At 41.0% G+C, this 25760-nt stretch overlaps 1 protein-coding gene and 1 long non-coding RNA gene across 3 annotated transcripts; one reads left to right on the forward strand and one right to left on the reverse strand.

Annotated features, from left to right (window-relative positions):
• The first annotated feature begins 1797 nt into the window (after positions 1 to 1797).
• Positions 1798 to 3559, forward strand: LOC306799173. Its single transcript, XR_013773545.1, has 3 exons — positions 1798 to 1958; positions 2302 to 2485; positions 3445 to 3559. It is a non-coding gene; the product is annotated as an uncharacterized lncRNA (long non-coding RNA).
• ANXA13 (annexin A13) lies at positions 1967 to 25403 on the reverse strand. Of its 2 annotated transcripts, XM_079299798.1 has the most exons (12): positions 25335 to 25401; positions 23615 to 23689; positions 12711 to 12789; positions 10471 to 10565; positions 8716 to 8886; positions 8108 to 8141; positions 7947 to 8026; positions 6730 to 6798; positions 6424 to 6525; positions 4402 to 4477; positions 3483 to 3595; positions 1967 to 2307 (listed from the first exon to the last, which is right to left on the reverse strand). In XM_079299798.1, exons 1-12 carry the CDS (start codon positions 25347 to 25349, stop codon positions 2188 to 2190), a joined length of 1029 nt encoding a protein of 342 aa, XP_079155924.1. In that variant the 5' UTR covers positions 25350 to 25401; the 3' UTR covers positions 1967 to 2187. The 2 variants fall into 2 exon arrangements, with proteins under 2 accessions (XP_079155924.1, XP_079155925.1); XM_079299799.1 differs by lacking the exon at positions 23615 to 23689 and having other exon boundaries at positions 25335 to 25403.
• Positions 25404 to 25760: the final 357 nt, after the last annotated feature.

Below are 25760 nucleotides of genomic sequence, written 5' to 3' on the forward strand. Positions count from 1 at the left end.
TGAGTGCTGTTGCCACAGCTGCCATTCACATTGGTATGATATGTAATGCTGAACTAAGGCTTGTTTTAAGAATCTGGGCTTGGTTCTGATTTTGTAGGCAAGGGCAACAGGCTACATCTCTAGATACATCTTCTAGGTCTTGAACTCCTGACCTAAACTTATAGAGGCATGGGGACAAATTTTACAGCATTGGAGTCACAGAGCAACTTCCCAAGAGTCACTGTTTGCATTGTGTACAGATAGAGAGATACATCATGTAATTCAATAATGACTTTGGCCCAGTATACGTGGGTGTGAAGATGTGTGGGCTCCTGGCTTGGTTTCAGGCCAATATCTAATTAAAGAGTGAAAGATTAAGATGAAAGCCATTGCACACTTCTTTAGTCAGAATGACCTACTAGCGTTAATTAAAACAGTCTTCAGGCAAAAATAAATTTGGCTGCCAAAGTTATGTGCTTCACATTAAATAAGGACATAGCTGGTTTAGAGAGTGCTGAGATTCTAGAGGTTTCACAGAAACCACTCATACAGCTTTGGGCACTTTTGTTGGAATATTTTAAAACAAATCCTTTGCCTAAACCAGCTACTTCATGTGTATTGCAGACACCCGCTGGCTTCTTCTTCAAACTACATCATTTGAGAATGGGTACCTGCCAGCTTATCTTGGTCTGAGCATACAGTGTGCTGGAGGATAAAATATCACCCTATCACTGGACACCAAAGTAGATTCTTCATCTATCCTTTCTATGGTCTCTGGTTACAACAGACCCATGGCAACAGCAACTAAAGGATACTTAGATCCTACATTGCTCTGTTCTTGCTGGGTCTGAACAGTAAAATGCCTGTGATAAAGGCATCCAGGTATTCAGGATCTGCCCCTGATATTTTTAGGCAGCTAGAAATGTTCCCAAAGAAGCATAAGGCCTTTAAAATGCCATAACATTCTATTACACCTGTGTGAGACACCAATCATTGTTCGTAAAAGCCACACATCTTTCCCATCTCTCATTTATACTGCCCCATCTTGTAAGTAGATGGCCAGGTGCTACTGCTGTGACATTGGTCCAAGGGTGGAGAAACAGGTCCAGTGCTTCAGAAATACTGTTTTCAATGGGAATATGATGCCATCACTCAGCATCCCTTTTCATACATGAAAGACCATTCATCATCCAGAGTGGTGGTGCACTTAAGAGGAAGAAGGACCCAGATAAAGAGAAATACTCATGAACCCATCTCCTTGACCTAAATTTTTCACTCTTCTCTCCTCTTTTTAGTGCTTTTTTACAACAGGTTCTGTTATATTATTTTTCATCTACATCTTCTCTCAGATGATTATAAGATCTTAGGATAATTCAGGGAGGAAGGGACCTCCAGTGGTCTCTAATTCAGGTTCCTGTCAAAGCAGAATGAGCCATGAGATCTGACCAGATTGCTCAAAGTTTTATTCAGTCAGATCTTAGAAATATCCCAGGATTCAGACCATGCAGCTGTCCTGAGGCTCATGTCTTCCTCTTTGGGAACAGCATTTCCTGCTTGACACCTATCTCACAAAAGAGCCTCCTCTTGCCCTGTGATGTTCCTGCACCATATCCTAGAAGATGGTGCTGGTGGGGACTGGAAGTTCTTATCTCCTTCATGGGATAATTTAGGAGGTGACTGCTGAGAGGGCAATTCACAGATAGGAAAATCACTCTGGCCTTCCCTGTTGACAGCAGCATTTTAATCAGGGTCTGACTTAAATCATTAATTCACAGCCCTCAGGTTGTTTAAAGAGCTGTGATAATGAGCTGAGAAGAAATTACTATCCATTTTCTCTTGGCAGGACTGTTAACAGCATGACATGACATTCATTGAATTTAGAAAAGAGCAGGGATAATATTCAGAATGAGAGAAAGACAGAAAATCTACCCAGAAGAAACAATGACAGAAGATTCATCCACATATGCAAACACAAAGAGGTCAATTTATATCTGGTTTTTTCAACATGTCTTTATTGCTTAAGGGCATTTGGCAAGATAGACATAACACAAACCTCGTGTCCAACATTATTTGGCAACATATTTCCCAGCTGGAAACAAAATAAATTGGATTTTTTTTCTTTGTGCTAATGCCACATTTTTTGGATGCTTTTTTGGAAACTAATCAAGAGATGGCTGCTCAGCATGCCTCTTCATTCTTGATGGGCTTTTAGTGCAAAATTGCCAGCAGCAACTTTCTGAAGTCCCCAGAGGTGTCGGATCGGACAGCTTCAGCTAACGACTTCTTGTACATTTGCTGGAACTTCTCCTTTATTGCTGGCAGGTCGCTCTGAGGAGACACCAAGAGCCTCTTTAGCAGAGAGGTGATTGCTGTGAGGGACATGCCCTGCTCCTGCCAGCAACCCAGGGTCTGACTCAAGACCCACCACACCCAGTGGGAGCAGGAGAGGAGAGCGCAGGAGGTCTAAAAATCTTGGAGGACTTTTAGGTTAACATTTGAATTCGAGGTAAGCCCGTGTCAGATGATTGTGAGGAGATGCTAACTCTGAAGAGGGTCTGTGGGGAAAGCTATGCCAAGTGGCTGGAAGAATCTCTGCCCAGTGGTGCTGTGCCAGCACAGCCTTGGTACTGGGAAAGCTCACACAGTGAGCTCCTGAGGTCATCCCTTGGTGGCAAACAGGGAAAGAGGCACATCCCAGGAGTATGGCTAAAAGAGTTTTGTTCCACCCATGGAAGTAATTTTCTGGTTACTGGGTGGGGAGAGAGCTCCTTATCTCGAGCTTTCCTGTAAAAAGGCACCTACAGCACAGGTGTGATCTTTATCACTGTGAATTTGAAATGTTGTAATGACTGGACTTTGTCTTAATAGAGAGAATACCCTGGAGCCTAATTTTTCTCACTGTGGATCATTGAGAAATATGCTTTCCTCATGCCCGTGAAAGGCTCCTCCTCTGTGTCAAGTGAAACAGCCCTGGGGTTACAACGTACACAGCTTAGAAGGAATACTTAAAGATTGTGCTTAAATATCTCAAATGCCTTGTGAAGTTTTGTGCTTATTAAAATGACAATTAACTCCTTTGAACTCCTTTGACTTTTTATTTTTCTTCACTCCTCTCCATCTGTTTTTTTCCCAGCTGGAATCAGAGAAAATTGGCAACATATGTTTATAATTCTCAAATTGGAAACTGCTGGTTTATCATTAGTTAATTAACTAGGAATTACTTTTACACATCCTACTGGGGCCAGGCCTCCCCATGGGTTGGTTTTAACCAGGTATAGTTGAGTCCACTTGAAATTGCCTACATGCTTCCTGGTTTAGTTCCTTTGAAAACAGAAATAGATGCAATATCAAAATTAGAGGTGCCTGGATACAGTGTGACCACTGATGTCACAGGGCTGAAAAGGGTTTGCTGAGCACATGATCTATCAGGACTCACTCCAAGATCCCCTTTTGTATTTCTCCTAGAGCTGATGTGAGGCATTACAGGACACAGGGTACCCTACCTCAGCCCTGGTCACAAGGATGCGAATCAAGGTCTCTTCATCAGTCCCAGCTCCTTTCATCGACTTGTGCAAAAGTGTAGCAAAGTAACCTGGGCAGTCTTTGGCACAGCTGACTAAAGAAAAGAATAAGAAGCCTCATGGTACTTGTACCTTTGCAGTTTGTGATGAAACTTCAAACAGAATTAAATAAATAAGAAAGAAAAGTGCTTATGCTTACACATATGAGCTGGCAGGGCTTTTTTTTTTTTTTTTTTTGTGAGACTGATTCCCTATCAGTATGCAAGGAGAAATCTTGGAGTCTGAATGGGGATGCCCATTTTTCCATAAGAGATTACCAGCACTGAGTACTCTGCCATTCCACAGTGAAAATGACATGAGTAAGAATGAACATTCACCCCTGTGGGGTTCCTCTTGCCCATCCATTCTTGGGGTAGCTGCTCACTTTAGATCACAGGAGAAGGATCTGGGAGAGCCTAAATCCAGATGGATAACAGCAATACCAGTGAGCTAATTGGACACAGGGCACAGGTTTAAATTCCAGTCAAAGCCAGCACTAGTGCTAAATTGCTGTCAAGTTGCTGTACATTTTTGTGGTGGCTGGCTGGCTAGCACACTTCTCATGGTGCCCAAGCATCTGCTGGAAGTTATCCTCAGCCATGGTCACAGGAGCAGCTTGGATGTGGCTACCTGGTGTTAGAGGGCAAGTAATTCAACTGTGGGAAAAGGAGCTGTGTCTGGCAAGTTTCATTTTTAGAACCAAGGAGTCCTAATCACTACTGAAAACTGTCTATTTTCCCCCACCAGATATGTTAGCTCAGTTTAGGGGTAACTCAATGGCTCTTGCCAGGCAGTACATAGACTCCCAATGTCAGGTTCAGCAAGAACTAGAAATAAAGGTCTTGAAATTATTGCTTTTTACCTAGAGTCAGATAAGCCTTCTCCAGATCTCCAGATGTTTCACTTTTAATGGATTCTTCTATGTCCTTCCCACACACCTGTGAGAACAAAAAGGAGCCATAAGAGCTTCTGTCTGTACGTATCTTTCCACCGTGCAAACCAGCATCAGATTCAGGATCCAATGGCAAAAGGTCAATCCAGATCCCTTAGAGCCTTTCCAAAGGGTAATTTGAGGGCAAATGGAGTTCTGCTCTGGTGCAAGTGCTCACAGATCCACTGGCTGAGAGAAGGTCTATGCAGCCAGTAAGGCACAATGGTTAAGTGATGGATAATCTACAATCAATAATTTGGATAATCAAGCAGTCCCAGGTATCTGACAGCTGCAGCTTCTTCTTGAGTGACCCCTGGTCAGCAGAAACTGTTCAAGCTTTTTCTAGCCCCCCCCCTCCCCCCCATCAAAGGCTCTGGATGGCTCCCACATAAATAAGATAATTTTTGGAGCTTTACCAACTCTATGAAGTTCTGTTAGTTATTGTCTTTGGCTTCCCAGGCAAAGTTTACAAGCACTGCAGTTGTCCTGAAGTTTTTGTATCACTCTGTAGGGAATTGGAGAAGCAGTCTCTTCAAAACAGAGTTCATCCTGACTTTTGTGAACTTCAGGAACCTCAAAGACTTCTACTTGCTCTGCTTTGCATATCAGGATGTCCCTGCATGATTCAAGACTCTGACTCTTAGGTCAGAGCTGGGAGACTGTGTGTACAAGGCAGCAAGGGCATCACGTGAGGCTTTAGGGCTTAAGTTCTGCAAAGCACCAGCCTGGTTCAGATCTTGCCCTATGCATCTCTCCAGCTGAAGAGAAGGGCATGTTTGCAAGATTTGGGCTCTAATCTTGGCCTACTTTGAGGGTAGCCAGGCAGGATGTGGTGGGTTGGTTTGGGCAACCTGATCTGCTTGGCTTTATGAATCAAAAGTGAAGGTAGCTTGGCTATTGGAGCATTTAACCAAACCCCCAGGGTTTGGGCAACTCCAAGTGAGAATCAGTGACTGGGTTTGTTCTCCTGCCAGCAACAACCCAAAACTTGGATTAAGCTGCAAATGCTTTTGTAGCTATTGGTTCCTTATTATGCTGACATTGAAATATGGCTTTGACTTGAGCTTTTTTCATCTTCAGTGCCTAAGGCTATACAGTTTTTTGATGAATTCAGAGTCTTCCCAGGGTAGTTCAGGACTTTGAGTCAGAGCCTGGAGGAAGACTCTTTCCTGAGAATGTCACTGCTGACTGAGCTTCCACCTTGCTGCTAGGAGAAGGACCTTGGATCTCCCATTGCTTTGACTTTCAGAGATAATTTCCAAGCAAGGTATCTCCATATCAGCTCAGGTTCAGGCCCAGGAATGAGTAAAATGTTTCTGCTGAATGACGCAGGGAGAAGCACTAAACAGCCAGGATCCTGCTGCCTACTTTGCCTTATGTTTGGAGACAGGGGAAAGCACAGCAAAGCACCTGCACAGGCCATCTGCCCAGTGTGGGCAGGGAGGAAAAGGCTGGAGATAAACTTCTCCTCAGCCAATACAAGCTTGTGAAGTGGGGAGAACAGGAGGAGACACCTTGCCAGGCTCTGTTGAGGAGAAGGAGAAGAAAAGACCAGAAAAGCAAATCCTTCCTTCAGGGAAGGAGTTTGTGAACCTGTCCCTTTGCTGTAGGAGGGGGAACAGTACACTGCCTTGCAGCTGTGGGAAGGAACAGACATTGTGACATTTATTTGGCTGAATATTGTGTAGGTTATGAAGGGGAATGGGTTGTTCACTGGCAGAAGAGACAGCTTCTCCTGTAAATCACCTATTTCTGTCTGCTCATGATACAGTTGTATAAATGTGTTTTCCAAGATTCTTAAAGCATTCAAAAAGTTATAAAATGGCAGATAAAGGATTGTCCACATAGAATCATTTAGGTTGGAAAAGGCTTTTCAGATTATTACATGTCCTTTTAGGGTCTGCACCTCTATGTCAGGGCCAATGCAACCCACACTGCAGAGGGTAAACTCACCTTTTCATAGGCTTGGAAAGTAGCTCTCAGCTGGCTGTAGCTCCTCTTTGCTAGGACCACATTGAAAGCCAGCTCCTCTGTTCCCCAACGGCCTTCTCCTGCCTTCAAAATCACATGTTATTTTTTGGAAGCACTTGTTTATACACAGTGCAGACTGGAGCCCTTGATCCACCAAGCTCCAGCCCGTGTCCCCCTTGCTCCTCTCCTTGTGCTGCCCCTGCCCATGCTTGGTTTGTTTAGTGTCCCTAAGGCAGCCCTTGCTGCATAGCATGGGGAAAAAAGGGATTTTTGCACAACTGCACTTACTTTATACAGATCTGAGGCATCTTGCTCAGCAAGCTCTGCATTGACCTGCTGGGTCTCATCCCGGGCTGCCTGCAGAAAAGGAGATAACCATAAAAACACCAGACCAAGTGCTGGTGGCCCTCACAGATATTTTGGTTGGAGTTTTGCTGCCATCTGCTGACACAGCCCAGGGATGGGCACGGTGAGTCCCTGGGCTGGCTGCCTTCAGACATGAGCCCTTTGTGCAGGGTTTATCCCCAGCTCCCTGTGCTGTGCTGTGCTGGTGCCTCTGGAGAGGAAGGTGCTCAGTACCTGCAGCAAAGTGCTGATTTTCACAGTGCTGGATATGCCCTGGTCACTGTGAAATGTTTTCCTGACTAACCTATGTACTCTCAGCATTCACCAACACTGGTGAATTTCTCTGGGAGAAATGATGAAGGACTGATTGATGAAAAAAAAAAAAAAAAAAAAAAAGGAATAAATGTATTTGCCACTACTGAAAGTATACAAGAGGTTGGAAAGAGCTGTATCAATGCTTCCCAGAATGAGAATCTAAACTGTGATGTATTTAGGGATGTGACTGTTATGTCATTAAAGCTTCTTTTATTTATTTATTCAGTCTTTTCGTTTCCCAGGGCTGTTAGGTCAGACTGACCACCACATTACATTTCGCTATGTGTTCCTATTTTTCTTAGTTATAATGTGTCTTTATGAAAGTATTGATTTTTTGCTCTATTTAATGAAATGGGTTTAAAACTAAATGTGTTCTAATGGAAAAGATGCTTTTTTTTTATGAATGAAAAACTAACATAACAGCAATCTCTTTCTTAGTTGTTCTGTATCTGAATTCTAAAATCCTTAGCTGAGATGGAAATAAGAATTAGTGGTTTGGGGCAAAATTCAGAGTAATATGGCCATGACTACAAATGTGTATTCTAGCCTTCACCCCTTCACCATGGTATAAATAACACTAAAACAATCCTGTTATTTTCAAAGTATCAATATTAATAAAATTGTCTGTGGCTTCATAAATAAAAATTGTACATATTAAAAAGTCATAGATATGAAAGACTGTTATAGTGAAGAATGGCCTTTTTTTACTGTAGTTACCTCATTATTATACAACATATCATAACTGCATTATTATAAATACCTGTCAATACTTATTATGATTGCTCAGGAGAAAAAGGAAATATCTCTGTCAGGCAGCTGCACAAGAGGAAAATCCCCAGCCTTACCTCCAGCACCATGACTAATATCTTCCGTAGGGAGCCACTGGTGTCACTTTTAACATCAGACTCTAGATCCCTATCAAACACTAGGAAGAAAAGAAATCCATGAGAGTTCAACCAGTGAGAAAGGATTTAAATGAAGGTGTTTGGAAGATAAGACTACTTACAATGTTTGTAGGCCTCCTTTATGTTTACAATTTCCTAGGAAAACAAAAACCAAATAAATAAATAAATAAATAAATGCCATCTTATTTATTAATAAATAAATGAGCAAACAAAACACCAGCAAGTCAGCACCATGCCTGTAGTGTGTGAGGTGTAGCAACCATGGAGTGGGAGAAGCCACAAATTCCCAGTCACTATTGAGGAGAGCAATTTGAGGGGAGCCTGATTCATGTACCCTCTGGTTTTCCCTGCATTTAGGCAAGAGCTAACTTTTTTTTTTTTTTTTTTTTTTTCCACTAGGATCATATTCCTGTACCTCTGAACCATCAGAGCAGTGCCAAAGCTGCCTTTGAACATGTGCCCATGGATTCTTCACCGATGCTGCCTCCATGCCATCCAAGGCAGGCAGGAGTAGGATAAAGGAAGGAATGTGAATTTTATTTAACTCCTGTTAGAGTTTCAGCTCTAGTATGACAATGTTATTGCTGCAAAACTGGCTAGAGGCATTTCAGCCACAGAAGCTGCACTGATCCCTCTTTCTCCTCGCAGGGATGCTCTTGGTGAGCTCTCTGCCCTGCTGCCCAAGGCAGGTGCCCCATGGTGCCCCAACCTTATTGTTTCGTGTGCAGAGAATCTCAATCAGCAGGGACTCGTCTGTCCCAGCTCCCTTCATCGCCCTCCGGAGCTCTCGGGCCTCGTACTCGCAGGGCAAGTCCAGCAAAGCCAGCACAGCCTTTTCAAAATTCCCACTCAGGTCTCCCTTCAGGTCCTCTTCCATCTCCTGTGGGGACAGTTGGGAGGGTTAGTGCAAAAGCTGAGGTGAGATTGTAGGATTTCTTAATTTGTTTCAGGAAATTGAATGATTTAAAAGCTCATTCTGTACCAAAAAGTGACAAAATGTTTTTTTAAAGGCCTTAAAATACGCAGACTTTGTTTGTTTGGCTTGTTTTTGTTTGTTTGTTTGTTTGTTTGTCTTGGGGTTTTTTTGGTTTTTTTGTTTTTGTTTTTTTTACTCTGAAACAAAATGCATAAGCTTCCTCCCTTGAAAGAGCTGCCAGACACAGGATCAAATGAAGAACCTTCTCTGTCAGTTTTGGTTAAAACTGACTTTCTGAAAAAAGCAGCAGATTTCTGCAAGGTGCTTTTGTGCCAAGCAAACAGCATGTTTACACACACACCCTCATGTCAACCTAAAATCAAGATTTAGTGAGACCCTAGAGAAGAGCTGGCTAGTGCATGCTGAGGATGTGTTTGAAGTGCTATCTGCAGTTAACATTTCCTGCTCTATGGGAAGCACTTGTCAAGTTCAGAGTGCTGAATGAGAAGTCCAGCTCTAATTCCATTATTCTCCAGTTCCTGCTTACACAACCACACATGAACACTCAACTGCTCAAGTCAGAGGCTGCCATCTGTGTTGGAGCAGTTACAACACACACACCATAAATGCTGCAAGTTCCTGGAGCAGCAGGAGAGTGAGATGGAGCCACTTGTGCCTCCTCCCAACAGATTCAGGCTGCTCAGGAAAGCACAAGGGCTGCTAAGAGCTGATGTCACTGCAACGTCCCATGGCATTTGATAATTTCTAATGCCTATTTTTATTAACTCTCATTATAGAACAAAATCTATAGTATTAGAATTTTCATACTATTATAATATTATACTATAATACTATAGTATTTATGTAACCAAAATCTGTATCACTCTTGCTGTAAATTTTACATGTCCAAAGCTTTCATTCATCTTCAGTGCTGCCTTATTGATACTGATTAATGAGCAAGCAGACAATAAGAAAATACCAATTTAATAATAAGGTCTGCAGGATTGAGCTCTTTACTGAAATAATATTTTAGAATCTTTATTTTTCTTGCACACAAAATTATTAAGGCAGTTTATGCCTCCTCCTGCAGAAATCAAGTGCTCAATGAAACTTCTTAGCTTTGCAACATGTTTTACTTCATCTCTGGAAGAAATCAAACATGACTTCTATTAAACTCAATAAAAATATAGTTGTGCAAGACCAAATAGTTTCTCTGAATTTGCATGTGGTCTAAGTGGGACTCTGACTTAAATTTTCCCTTTTACATTAACTTATTTTTCTGGGATGTGCTGAAGATGAACACGAGCTGAAATATTTTCTATTTCAGTGATGAACTATTTTCTAGCTCTCCCAGCTTTGATTAAAATGCTGTGATCTGGTTAAGGCTGACTTCAAGAAGACTCTGAGGCCTAAAATTAAAAATAATCAGTATTTTAGAAGATAAAATTAATTGCTGAATCAGAAAGTAACTGGTGTTCTTCTTAAATCCACTATGCCCTTGATATTTCCAGAGGCAGTGGTTTCAGAGAGGACACTTATTTCAAATACCTTGTTATATAAAGCCTTGTACTTCTGTTTTATTTGTTGTCTCTGCTCCGATGTTCGACTTGATAAGACTTCAATAATTTTCTTTTCATCAGTTCCTGAAAAAAAAAGTTGTGCATAGGGATTATATAACCAGGAATCAAATGCAGAGGAAAGAAAATGTGACCTCTAAAGAGAAAAAAAAAACCAAAACTGTACATATCTCCCCAGTGATTCCATCTTTAGGATTTGTAGCATCTAAGATTTTTCTAAGGATCATTTTAACTGTAGTCAGCTACACTGTTGAAGCCATAAAATAAAAGTTCATCATCTCATGCTGTTCATATCAAAGAGATTGAGTCTTCTGTTTGAGAAGGGCAGTGCTGCTCCTAAAATCAGGGATGTGCCAGTGCCCATAGGGTGACATACATGGTTTTGATCCACCAGATCCAGTTCATTACTTGTGTCAATGCTGTGCTGGCACAGCAGAATGGGGACAGTGGGGCAGAGGCTGGGGCAAACGAGGATGTGTTTGAACCAGCTTCATTAACCCGATGCCTGGATGTGCAGCCTGTAAAGAATTGGCTCTAATTTTGCTACATGGAGTCAGGAAAAGGAGCTGGAACCAGCCTGGATGGTCTCAGTCTCTGCTGATGCTGTTTTGCTTGGCAGAAATTAGAGAAGTAGGAGCATAGGATGCCCAGGGAGATGCAGCTGCTGTGCTGCCCATCACAGAGGGGAGCTGAACGTACAGCCCCCTCCAGGGGAGAAACCCTCAGTCAGCTTTGAGCTCTAATTTATGCAATGGATTGGAGAAGCTTCCTAAAGGCAGTGAGCTTGCTCTTGTACTTTTGTTGCCTTCAGATGTTTGCACTAAACAGAGCTGCTGGAAGGCATTTGTTACAACTAAAAAGAGACAGGATCACAGTGATGTTACCTGGATGTAGAAAGGACACAACAGGGCAGCTATTGCATTAACACAGGTGTCCTGGTATACAGGAGCAGATTGACTCAGACATTATTTATTCATGACAAGTATTGAAATTGAGAATGTGAGCCAGGACAGACATATGAGCCAGCCTGTGATGGGCACTGCCCAAATGCCACAGCATTCCAAGGGTTGGGATGGCAGACCAAAGGCACCAAGACACATGCCAGCTCTGGTGATGCCCACACATCCTGCTGGTGGTCACTGTCCCATGCCCTCCTTGTGCTCTGCCATCTCTGGGCTCTGTGCTGTGCCTCATCTCAGGCTTTTAGGAGCAGGAACCAAGCATAAAGATACAAATTATATTGGTATTCAGCAACAGCAGGTATGTTTTCATCCCTCATATCACCACCAGGTACATGGAGGAAAACTTAAGGGCATCTTGTCCAGGTCTTCTTGATTAGATCCAAGGAAGAGGCTTAATTTTAGAAGGAATTATACTCCTATTTGATAATGTTGGGTTATACTCTCAGTTAGGAGAGTGCTCTGGACAGCTGTCTTGTGAGGGTTCAGTTGGTATGACAGGAACAGTTCCTAAAATTCAACACTTAACTAGCTGATTATGAATGTCACTGCTATACCAGGAAGAAATGCTTAAATACATATTAACTGTGCAAATACCTGGGGTGAATTAATAACTTATTGATTTTGTGTGCTGCCTGAATATTCTTCCTTTACTGAACATTGCCATTTCCATGGACCTTATGATCCCATGAAACACTAAGCATTCCTCACTCACATTAGTGCAGTCAGACTGCTTACTTCAAACTACATGAGAAGATTGTGAGGGACACTTATTTTCAGTTAAAAATCGCAGATGAAGGTTGAAGTCACTGTAAATTCCTTTCACCTGATGGAGCTGCAGTGGGCTCTGATGAAATATGGAGGTGATGATGTTCTTTACTGGTCCCTGGAGGCCTGAGAAAGGATATACAACCATGACCTTAATCTGACCTGGCTTGCTGGACCCTGTGACTGTCAAATTAGTCTTGGCAGCTTGATGTTCCTATCACAGGGAACAAATGCCATATTTACCCTAATCCTCTGGAGACATGCAATTACCAAGCTAGATTTTACCAGGCTGTGAGGAACAACCTGGCTTCCCTTCCCATTTATATTCATGGCTGTGAACGTTCTTTGAGTCAGTATATGGCAGAAAGCATTAAGATTACCTAAAACTGGTTGGAACAGTTGGTTTGCCTAAGTTCATGTATATACTATTTATAATATTGATCTGCCCTTTGTACACAACCCAAAAATTACGAATTTTTCTTACCTGCTCCTTTGCAGGCACTGTATATTTTCTTGGCATCTCGCTCTGCATCAAAGCTGTGATGGTGGCGCTTATGGGTTGACTGGGAAAACAGAGACACAACAGACACAGGGGAAACAGCTTTGCATTAGAATGACAGCAGTTTGGGCCAGGTTCTTGCTAGATCTTTGTTCACACCACCTAAACCTTGAAGTTCAGGCAGGGCTTCGCTGAAATACTGTATCTATCCCTGGGTTCCTGGAATGGATCCACAAATTGTGTCACCACATAAAAAACCACAGCAGTCTGTACTACTTTGTCATCATATATATATACACACATATATGTATATGTCAACATGTCACCATATGGCATACATGACCTATATAACTTTGTTCTGCCAGTTCTGGCTTATTCAAATAATTTAAGGATAATAACTTCATACTAGACATCTTCATACATTCAATTATCAAATATTACTGGTTTGTGCCCCGTTAAGAACAGACCAATACAAACATCTTAACAGAAGCAGGACCTCTCTCTGCAGTATGTTTTTAAGTACTGTGAACAATCCAAATCATCTGGATAAAAACTTCTCATGAAAACCTTTCTTATATTGATGCATTCATGAAAACAAGATAATTGGAGATATATAATGTGATAAAGCTGGGTTTTTTGTTGTCGTTAGGGAGGTTTTTTGATAGTTTTGTTAGTTTTATATATTTTTAAAGTTTGGCAAAATAATACGTGTGGCTTACCTCAAGCTCAATTTACAGAGACAGGATAATAACTCAAAGTCCACAGCTACTGCAACAGTTTACAGTCTGACATACCAATGTCAACAGAAAACCATGTCTGTTCCTTCTAATCTGACACGCTGTGAGTCACAGGGGCTGCAATGCTGGTACACCCTTAATTCTGCTGTTTCTCAGAAAAGGGTAGAATCATCTGAGACTACAACAGCAACAATTTCAGCTCCTCTTATATGATTAATCAAGTATTTTTAACGCCCAAACTTTAAAATAGGAGTAGAAAATAGGCCCTGGACTCCTAAATCAAGCAGCACAGGTCAGCATGCACAGCACAGACTCAGGGGTCTAAGTGGGCACTGGCAGTGCTTTGGCATTTCCATTTAAATAGCAACACGTGGATCAGGCTGCTTGCTTTGCAGGGCTGCCAGGCACTGGCACCACCACTGTTAATTAAGAGTTATGATTCTGCAGGGCATGGCAGTCTGCTTCTAAGCCCTTCTGAAAATGCCACCAGCCTGCTGAGGAGCAGAAGAGGTTAAAAGGCTGATTAACCTCCTTGTCTCTGGGGGTAGCATAGGGCAGAGACCATTCCTGAAAGACATTAGGCACAACATCATTCTGCTGGTGGAATACAGAGAATTTAGGCACATGGCTGTGGGCTATGCTCTGCCACATACCAATCAGGCCATAGAACATCTTTTATTCACCAGAATAGATACAGTCTAAAAGACTGTTGGTATGATTCAGAAGTTTCATGCTGATATCTACTAGTTCTGGTGAAAGAACTACAACTCTGGCTAAAGGAATCAATCCTCTGTCAAAAGGTAAAGAGTCAGTTCTCAAGGAGGAAACCACAAATTCAGTGCCTGCACTGCTTTACCAATGTGCCTTTGTGATTGACTGAATCCATGTAGGTACCTGTCTCTTCTAGTGCAGTTAGCAGCTAGGATACAACCTACTGCTAATGGCAGCTGAAACAGAAAGTTATTTTTACAGCTAGTAAAGTTAGTAAGAAACAATAACAATGCAATAATTTATCTTCATCTCTAGAGCACTTTGATTGCCCCATCATTACAACATTGCTTTCAAAGATGTAGCCTACTGTATGCTCACACAAGTTTTCCTAAACCTTTCAAACAAGATGGAAATAGTTGCATATACATAACTAACATTTTCTTGCGGAGATTTTATTTAACAGTCTTCAAATTTCCCAAGAGTTTGGGTCTAAATGGAAAGGGAAAAACACAAAGTTAGAAAGAAGATGCACTGATAACTGTTCAAAATTAATTCCATTCACAGTTTTCTATTATGGCAGAGTGTAGGTGCTTCTCCTTCCATGGACAAGGGAAATGGACTGACAGGCTCAGAGAGGCTTGTTCAGCATGGAGAAGAGAAAGCTCCAGGGAAATACAATTACTTTGGCTCTGTAGTGTTAGAATGCTTATGGCAGATCTTGCTGTCTGTGTTAGGCAGACAGTACTGAGGTTATTCTGGAGTTGTTTGCAAAGCAAACCAAAAGGACCAAAGAAGTAGCTGAAAAAACAGAAAAAGGGGAGAAATTCTGTAGCACAAAATACAAAAAAAGTGCTAACATATCAAATGTAGATGTTTGACTACTTTGTAATTATCCAAGTGCTATTCTACTTTATAGACTTTCAGATTCCCTGCAACAATAAGAGCTGAGAACTGTTGCTTCACATTCACTGCCTCCTGACCTGGGACAAAAGGTGCAGTGGTGAGAGGTGAGGATAAAAAAGGCTTCACCTGGGACTGTCTCCCACTTTTCACACATCCAGCCTGGACAGAAACACCTGCACAAACACACAAAGACAGGAATTGGTTTGTCCTTTGCCTTGCCCACCACCAGAAGTGTTGGGCTGTGGAACTGCCCTTACCATGCTGGTGCTGCTGCCCCTGCAGCCCCCACTGCCCCAACCCCACTGCAGGTGCACCTGGGCATGGTAAGGTCATGGCAGGACTTGCAGATAGTGGTTTGCTCTCTCATGCCTTGATGGCTGGTCAGATATCCTCAGGTTTAGTGAGCCCCTCATTCCTAGGTATAACTTGTATTGTAGGTGATGTATTTGTGTGCAGGAAAATGGTACCACAAGAAACTGAAATAGCATAGTAGATTTATGATTATTCAAAAAGACAAGGCAAAAATCATGCAGGAAGGAAGGCCTGTTTTGTGTTCAGGACAGGCTTGTTTTAAAGCACCAGGGGAATTTATTGAGTCAGCTCTGCTAAAGCCTCTGTCTTCAAAAAAATTGCTGCAAAACATTAAATGATGTGCCTGAGGGATACCATTCCTATAGTACTGTGTGTAATACTAGCATCATCATTATAGAGAGAAATCTGACACTGTGGTAAGTGACTGTCAAAGCCAGTTCCTGGAGAGGGAGAGCTGTTTCAGAGCTGTACTCCTGTGGATTTTGACAGATGGATATTCCTGTAAGGGCTACATGGTAAAATCGATTGACATCATTTGTAATTGTGGCCATTTTTCTTCTAAAAATATGGGAAGAACCACATTAATATAGTTCTTTTTTAGAATTAGGATTTAGACTAGATTAGATTAGATTAGATTAGCTACTGATTTAGAAGTATTCTAGAAAATTTTGTAAGAGCATGATGTGGACTCTGAAATATCAGGTGCACAGACTGCAAACAACTTTGAAGCTGGACACAGGGTGTAAAGGAATTTGCTTTCACAAATTGGTCCAGCTCCATCCTGCTCATTTATTTAATTTGCTTCTTATTTCTCTCCTATAGTTCTATATTAATTAATGCAACCAACATTCTGCTGGTAAAAAATATTCTTTTCACTTCCAGCATAGTTGTATTTGTGGCCTGTGTTGACTTGTTTTCTCTTATCCTGAATAGCTTTTTGTCTCACTCAAGCATGTTTTAGACAATAATCTGCTTCCCTTGCAGTTTTGGCTAAAATTGCCACAGATTTATTTATATTAAACTGGACAGTTTATAAAAGATCTAAAACTAATTTCCTTTGTTCTAACTTGTTTTAAAGTTTTTCCTACTATGATTTACATCTGACTTTTGGGAGCTGTAAGATGAGTTTATAGTTGAGGGTGATCTGCAATGCTTAGGGAAGCTTTGTAGATTTTTCTTTGATGTTTCAGCATGTGGAGCCCTTATGGAGAACAAATAAACAGTTTAATAAAGGTCTGCAAAATCAAAAGGACGTGGTGGGGGGGGAGGTAACAAGAGCTCTGATGGATTCAAAGCATCAGTAGTTAGCATTGGTAGGTTGCTGCAGTACATGGCAGACACTCCTAAAAATCTAGTATTTTCCTCAGGCTAAAGACAATTAAGTTTGCAGTAGATACAAAGTGCTCATCTCTCAGTAGACACGAACAGAAGTGCTACCACAAACTTGTCAGGTAGTTTCCTGTATTGCAGCAGAGAGCCCTCCCTGAAAACAGCTGATAATACAACTTGAGCAATCACAGCTATCTTTTAATTTCCATCACCTCATGCAATGCATGACCCTGCTCAGGAACAGGTTATGGAGGAGCACAGTCAGAACAAGGAAAAGAGCAGCTGCTCGGGGTGCTGGTCACCCACTGACCAGAGCAGATGAGATGCAGCTCTGTAGCTCCAGGCAAAACTCTAAAAACAGCTGGATTGATCCAGGTATGCTGAGTGCCTACCCCAGTCTTCATTTTTGCCAGCTACAATTTATGTGTTTTATTTGGTGGATGTCTAACTTCAAGCTTTTCTTTGGCTGCCATTTAACAGGAATAAAAATTAAATCTAAAAGTGGCAGCAGACAGAAAAAGCAGACTGATCCAGCCATGCTCTTTGCAGCATTAACTCATGCACTTGAGTGGGATCAGGAACAAAATTTGGGGCAGTATTCAGTTGTCTAAACATTGGTCTCTGGAGCTGTCAGAGATGTCCCAGGCTAAGCTGCCTGCTGCCTGTCAGACATCAGTGGTGTTCTGTGGGCCTGCACCCTTCCACCTGATGTGAATGTCTCACATATCTGAGAGCATCATCACTGGGTACTGGAGGTAGACTACACAATCATGCCAGAGTTTTAACACTCATTTTATTCTTCTTCACATATATTTAATTATCTTCCAAAAATGCATTGGAGAAAAATGAGGTTTTAAAAAGAACAACATAAACTAGTTCCATGTGCATCAATCTGAGCTTTCCTTTCTAATCAAGCAGGTGAGCACCAGCATCCTCTCTGCCTGATTTCCCAGAGACTTGCAGTTCCTTTCTGCCTGATTTTGGTTCTTCTACTGCCTACTGCAGCTGAAACAATTCCTGTGATGGGAACAAGCATGATGGCCCAGCACTGTGCAGATTCTCTGGTGTCTTAGAAGGGTTGAGTTCATGCCTCAGTCTTTTGTGCAAGGGATTTCTAATACAGTCTCTCTGTTCTTAAGATTTCCAAGAAACATAACAGGCTCTACTAATTTTGAGATAAGCACTTTGCTAGTAAATAAATCTAAGGTTGACTGGTGTGTTCAAATATTTTTAGCTAGTATAACAGATTTATACATGTTGCATACTCTTGCATCCCATTTCTTTGGGAAGCCAAGTCCCAAACAATCCATAATGTCCTAAAGGTGAGAACAGAAAAACAAAAACAAAACAAAACAAACCAAAAAAAAAAAAACCACAAAAAAACCCAAGTCAAAACAACTGAAAACCCATACTAGATATGAAGCTATAGAACCTGCTGAGATTTCTCAGTTCTCACCATGCACAGTCACTGAGCCACCAGTCCAAAGACATTTTGAGGAGCCCAGTCTCCAGCTAAGGAACCATTTCTCCAGCTTAGCACTGTGAGAGCTGTCAGGACTGGTTTGGGCAGAGCTTCTTATTTTTCACAGATATTTAATTATTGCTGTAGGCAATGGTTAAGTGAGTTGACATGTCAAGGTGTCTTCCAGTTCTATGATTTCTGTTTTTATCTTTTGTGTGGAGAAGAAAATTGATGTTCTCCATGTACCAGGAAATATTCCAAACCATCTAGTCACCTGTTAGTGCAACAAATAGCAGGACCAGGGTGTGCATCTCATTGGTTAAACTGTATCTAATACATTTGATCACAGAAGACAGCTTTTGGCAAATCAGCACCTACATGACTAATTTTTTATACAACACACACATACTCAAGATTAATTATTTATCTTGGCAGAAGTCTTTAATGAGCTATAAAGCAACTGGAATCCAGGGTTAACTAGACTAACAGTAATGACTAAGAAAATGGACATGTGTTCTTAGATGTTGTGGCTAAAACCTTCTAGTACATCACATGTTGCCAGGATAACATCCTGTTATCAGAAGAAACTCTGAACTCCCACCCAAAGTAGTCTTTAAGACAACCCAAACCTCATCCCTCATCTCAAGCATTTCCATCTGTGGAGAACAGTGAAACACAAGAACAAACATAGGAGTAGGCTGCTTCTACTACCAAAGACAGACTGAAAACACAATGCTACATTTGTACTTCATCCATAGTCTGATTTACTAAAATAGACATTCCCAGTCATAAAAGGTTGACCTGCTGAGAAAGCTCAAGACCATCAGTCAGAAAGGGCAAAAGAGCAGATAAAGCCCATTTCACTGCAGTGTGTGAGTACTCCCATGAGACAACTTCCAAATATTAAAGCTCTTTAATATAATGGCTGAGCAAAAGAAACAAAGAGCAATTACTGACAGACAAGGTCAGTTCTCATCCAACTGGGAAAGGCCACTATCTCCTGTCATCATTCCACCAAAGGAAGGGATCCTTCTGCAAGCTCTTCTTCAGTAAAGTTCAAGTAATGGGGCTCAATCACTCAGGTAGAAATTTCTGTGAAATGTAAAGGCTTTTACACACAGGTCAGAGTAGATGGGCACTAACATCTAAAAGCAAACAGAAGAAAAACTGTGGGTGTGTTGGCAGCAGGGCCGTATCAGCAAGTGCTGGGGTTTGTGCTGTGGTAATAAAAAGGCGGGGCAGACAAACACATTTTTGGCAAATGAATTGGCAAAGCGCAACCTTAAGATGTCCTTTTGTCCTCGAAGTTCCTGCTTCACCTGTTTTGTAAAACATACCTCTCATTTTTCTATGCTTGAGCATTTTCCTCTGTCAACCACAATATGCAGCTGAAAAATTGCCAACTGCCTCCTTGCCTGCTCAGAGAATGGTATCAGTGTCTCCAAATGCCATCCTCCATCTGCCAGCCAGGCTGTCATTCTCCTAAATTCTTGTGGCTGTTTTGTGCCTAACAGCTGCAAGCCAGCAACACACACTGTCAGCTTGCTTGCTCCTGATGGTTTGGTGCTATCAGGATCAAAACAATTTCTGCACTGGATAATACAATACATGTAAGTTTTATGGATTAGTTAACAGCCTTTGCAATGACTCTTTACTCTTTCCAAGCTGAGAGTGCAAACCTTATTCTCTGCATCTGGGACTAAAACTGTAGTGACAACAAGATCCAAATAGAATCAGTCATGTTTACTTTTTCCTATTAAAAACAAGTGGTAATAGTGAAGATAATTGTTCTGACAGGTATTTAAACTGCAAAATTAAAACCATCTTTCTCCTACAATGTCCCTCCTGTTAATATATCATCTATGATTTTTTTATCCAATTTATTCATGCTCATCACCATGACAGAGAAACCCACAACTAAGAGAAAAATGTAACTCTGGGGTGGTTCTTCCATGGTTGAATTTTATATGGTCAATTTTTTAAGTTTTCAAAACTTTTTGTGGCTGATGGAACACCTTAACACTGAGTACTTTTAAAATTTGTTTGCTACCAGGGCATCATGGAGTGAGAATGCCAAAGCTGCAAAACTGCAGCTTTTATTTCTAGAGGGCTCAATCCAGATGCTTAAATAAAGACACATCTGAGATATGTGAGGGCACCTGCATGGGACTGGCAGAGGGGACATGGGGCTGACTCACCTGGTGGAGCTGCTGAAGTCAAGGCAGGAAAGCATGCTAGAAATCTTCAAAGACACCATGCCTGTGTTTAGACATGAGTCATGCCTCACATCACTTCCTTGGGTTACTTATCTTGCAAATGGAAGCCATATGAAATGCAAACAAATGGCTTTATTGGCCACAGATAAATCTAGTATTTCAAGTCGGCAATAATTCTTTGTTATGATGGGGGCAGACTCCTTTTATTTTATTGACCATAATAGTGGTTGGAAGACGCTCAGATAACAGCATATTTTGCCTATTTTTTCAGCTGAAATACCACATTTTTAACTCAAGTGTTCTTATGTCTTAATAAGAATTTGACACTCATTACCTCCACAAAGATTTATGATGAGCTAACCTTGATGGAACTGAAGTAATTTCTTATTATGCCAGCATGAAAACTTACATGACTTAAGAACACCTGCACAGGGATCAAATCCATGGGCACAATCTTTGGGAACATCATGCTCATACTAGCATGTATTTTAAAGCTCAGTTATTTAAAGGGAGAAGAACTTGAATGATGTTGCATCCATCAGGGAAGCCCCAAGATGACATGCTTCACCCCTTGGTCCCTTCACTGTTTCTAAAATACATCTCTGCAAGACACCCTATCTAAACACCATCTATACATTCACAGACACACAGAATATACAGACCTGCATGTTTAGTGTCTGTGCCTCCAGAACTCAGAGAATTGCTTGTCTAACACCTTTCTACCTCACAGGAAGGAGGTGGTGAAAGTTTCAAGATACTGCCAGGTCAGCAGAGTCACCTGAAGCAGCAGTAATTCATCCACTGCTTCAGCCACTAGTCACAGTTCACAAAAAAGGCAGAGCCATTTCCTGGACAGCAACAGTTGAAAATTTCATATTATTTGAAAGTAGCTAAGTTCTGCTTGACATAGGTAGTTAAGAGTTGTGGGGCTACAAATTGAACTTTATCTCAACCATATGGCTACATTCTGTAAGTCACAGATAGATTAACAGAAATCCAGAGCTAATAATCTGATAATTAAGAACAGTAAAAATAGATTGTAGTGAAATGTTAAAAACCAGAACATATAATAGTTAAATAATTAGTAATTAGTTAAATATTACTTAAAAATGAATGGCTGGAGTGGACAGCCCATTGATTGTAGTATATGAACTGTAACAACCATATTCCAAAATGGAATACAGAATTTACCAAAACCCCTACCAAAACCAACCTTAGGGTGTGTGAAGATGACCACGGAGCAACCATCTGGTAACAAAACAGGGAACCAATACAGAGGGAGAAGACATTGATAGAAGATATTGACATTGATCTGGAGTGTTGCATGAGGAATGATGAGTTTAGATTGTGAGGGCATAGTCTTTGTTCAGGATCTCTCTTTTGAGGCACCTAAGCTTGAGCTAGCAGATATCATCACTGATTTGTGCCAATAACTCAGTTAATGGAGATGAGAGTCTAGTAAAAAAACCTCTTAAACAGTAACAACAGAACCTGGTACAGTATATTAAAAATGTTGTACACAAAGAGGTGTACAAATGTACACTATAAATGTAGTAACTCTGATATTTCACATGGATTCCATTTTTTTTTGGCCACAAATGATCATAATTTTTTCATGGGTAGATGCTTGTTAACACCTACTACAGCAGCACTCACAGGACAGCCTCAGATCTAAAATCAACAGCAAATATCCTGAATAATAAGGGAAATGAAAAGACTCTGCCACAGCTCTTCCCCATTGGTGGGTAGCTAAACAAGAAGTTATTTCTGTCTTCTGCTGACTGTGGGCTTATGGCCAAGAGCTGAACAAGAATTGCCTGTCCCTGAACACTGCTCTGCCAGGGAAGCAACAAAGAGCAATTGTTGAGCTTCGTGATGAGATAATAAAATCATGCTGTGGTAATACTGGTACTAGGGAAACATTTCTACAAGGACAGTAATGTCCATAGGCAACAGAGAAGTCCTTGTGAGTTTTGTGAGCCTATGCCCAAGAAGGCTCCCTGGGCAGATATGTTCTCCAGGTAATACTTACTTTTTGACCTTCATGTTGTCCAACCATATGGCCCACAACAACCTGCCATCCCCTTATACTATAGAGTCCTTCCTGGAAGAAGGTTTAGTCTGCTTTGCAATGACAAGATGAAACTCGTGTTGCAGAGAACCTCAAAAAATTTGAATTAAAACCAAACAATCCACCCAACCCCAAGGTTAATTAAACTCACAAACACCACAAAATCATGCATAAACAATATTCATGGATTTTTGAGAGACAGAATATTTTTTTTAAAAATTACACAATTTCATATAAGTGAAAATCCATCAAACTTTTCAAATCAAAAATTGAAAACCATTGCTGCCATTCCCAAATTTTCCCCAAAGCATCTTCCTTATAGCAGAGCAGCTCTCTAGATTTCCAGATGGATTGAGTCTATTTGTGTGAAGATTAAGGACATCAGATGCACAGATAAGCCTGACACAAGACTGCAAACACAGAAAATAATTAAGAGATTTTAAATTTCAAAGATGTGCAGTCAAAAACATTGATTGGAGGAAAAAAGTTCTGGGCCGTGTTCAGAGAGCAAATATGACATGAAAATATGCAGATTTGGAGTTGTAATGTTGCAACAGGTGCAGTTCAATTGGGAGCTCAGTTTCTGAGAGAATGGTAAACACTTTAGCATTGGTGGGAAAATTTTTGCTGAAAGCATTTTTTTCAGTAAAATTTGATATTTTTGTTCAAACTAATATGTTCAGGAAGACATGAATTTTTATGAAAGCTCCATTTTAAAATGAGACATTCTGATAAGCTGAAAAGTTCCATTTTAACATCCACATAATGGAAGCTTTTCACTAAAGAATGGTTAGCCTTCAATGAGAACTCCATTTAAAAACAATAGTTTTAAAAAGAGTTTTAAAACCTAAATTCATTTAACCAAATAAAACACCTCATTTGACATGGATTATTAATTTTATATTTCTTCCAGCAGAAGCTATTAAATAAAAATTTAACATCTGAAATTTCAAAGCGGAAAAAAATCTGTTGTATTATTCAACAGAATGAAAGGACCCATTTTTACCCAGGTTTCTAGCACCAGTATTGACCACAAAAGAGAAGCTGCCTCTGTGCATTGCAGAGCCTCCCAAAGCCACCATCAACCACAGCAACAGGTGCTGCAGCACCACAGTGCCCCTTTCATCCTCCACAAAAGAAGTTCTTACTGGCTCATCTGCTGACAAACTGGTAGCCCCTATGGCTGGTTTCCGTATTTCCTCCGTGAGTTTGTAAGACTGGCTCTGGAGGTTTAAAAAAACACAAGGTGTAAGACACTCATGAGCCTGTGGCTACAACACATGAGATTAGGAGAAACAGCAAATTGCAGCTGAAAAGCTCTGGCAAGAACTTCTGTTTTATTTTCCGGTCTTCCAGAAGCAGTTCTCTGACACAGATGCAGCCATTTCTCCAAGGTTACCTGTAACTTTCTCAGAACAACAGAGAGGTGCAATTCCCAGATGAGTCTGGGTTGAATGATGGATTCTCTTCCAAATGGGATCACCCCTGTTGCCACTGTAGCCTCCAGTACAACTGAGGTGCACTGCACCCACACCCAGACTAGTCCAGCACAGAGCTCATACACCTGCTAATACCTGTGTATCCCCAAACACAGCAGTGCTGTGATCATCCTGCCACAGATCCACCCCCTCCAGACAGTTTAAATGTGAATGGAGCATGTTTGCCCTGCACTGCATTCCCTGTATTGCACTGAGAGCCTCTCCAGGGCAGGACCCTCAGGAGCTGCCTGCTGACAGCCCTTCGATGTGTCCTGAGCAGCAGGAGCCTTCCTGTGCACAGGAGTGCTGGACACAGGTGGTGCTGCTGAACTGCTCACTCCTTTCCCCTTAGGACAATAGCCAGGCTGCAAAAAGATGGTGTCAATCAACCCATTCACAGGGAGATAAAAAACTCCTTGGATTTGTAGCTGCAGCTTTATGTAAATGGTATGGGGTGTCTTGCTCACTCTGCGAAAGAAAATGTCCTGAGGAGCTGGTCCAAGAGCATCAGAACCTTGGTATGTGTCCAGGTCCTGATGAATTTGGATTTTAAAAATAGTTACATGATAATATAAACCTCACAGAAACTCACTTGAGCCTGTATCAGCAAGCAGGCTGTCTTCTGTTGATACATACTGCAAAACCGCACATATTCTGCATTCAAGGAGAAAATGCACTGCTGAATAAATATTGCTTTTATCCACTAACTTCAAAATTGGAGCCAAGACCCCCATCTTCCTCAGCACAAGCTACTTAACTTGCAAAGGAACAAATTATTCAGAGCTGTCACACAAAAGTTTTTGACAATGAGGTAATTTTGAGGTTAAATTTCTTCACACAGACAAATGTTAGCAAAAATTGTCTCAGTCAAAACTCACACAGTAATTCGATGGAGTAAATCCCAACACCTGGATTTTAATTGGGACTTCTCTAAACACTACACTTTGAGATTACTCCTGTCCCTATTGTTCTGTGATAAGCAGCCAAATTTTGAAAGTGTTTGCCTTTGAGACAGGAAGTTTTTCATATATCTTTAGGGAATTACTTTAGTGGTCAGAATGTTCCAACACAAATTTGCTAAACTAACTAAAATTAGTTTTTCCAGGACATCCTGTGCATCATTTATTTTTCTCAAAATGAAAGTGCTGCCCTGTTTAAGCCACAAGGAGCTTAAAAGCACTCAGGACTTGTGTGTTGCAGTAGTAATTTCATTATTCATGTACTGCAATGAAGCAATGCTTCCAGATGCATAAAAGTTTCCCCCACAAAGTAGATTTTGAGTTTAAATCTTTACTTGCAGTTGTATTAATGGTATATAAAGTGAAAATCGACAAACATAAAACTAGGAAATTATTGCATTTTTGACAATCCAAATCAAGTAACTACTTACATGTGAACTGCCCATTTTTGCTTAGCCTGAATGTGGAAGGTGCAACTCTTCTGCTCCTCAATAAAACAAGGATGCAGTTTGAATAGCTAAATACTACCTAACCCTGGGTTAATCAATAACTTCTGACATTATTTAAATTCTAGTCATTGCAAGGTGGGGTGTATTCATTATTACATGGTGGCTTTATTATCCTTACTATCTAATATCACATCCTGTTGTGTCATGGAGCTGACTGGTTTCTCCAAGGAAAATCAGGATTTCGCAATGTAAGTCTCAATATTATACATACTGATTTATCTAATTGTTACTACAATGATTTAAAACATAAAAATATTGCAGTACCCAACACAAGCTTTCCAAAAATATTAGAGAGAAAGACGCCTCGTTTGAAGGATTTATAGCAAATCTCATGGAATGTGATAGTAT

Source organism: Erithacus rubecula (genome assembly GCF_903797595.1).
Source record: "Erithacus rubecula genome assembly, chromosome: 3".
NCBI classification, from domain to species: Eukaryota; Metazoa; Chordata; class Aves; order Passeriformes; family Muscicapidae; genus Erithacus; species Erithacus rubecula.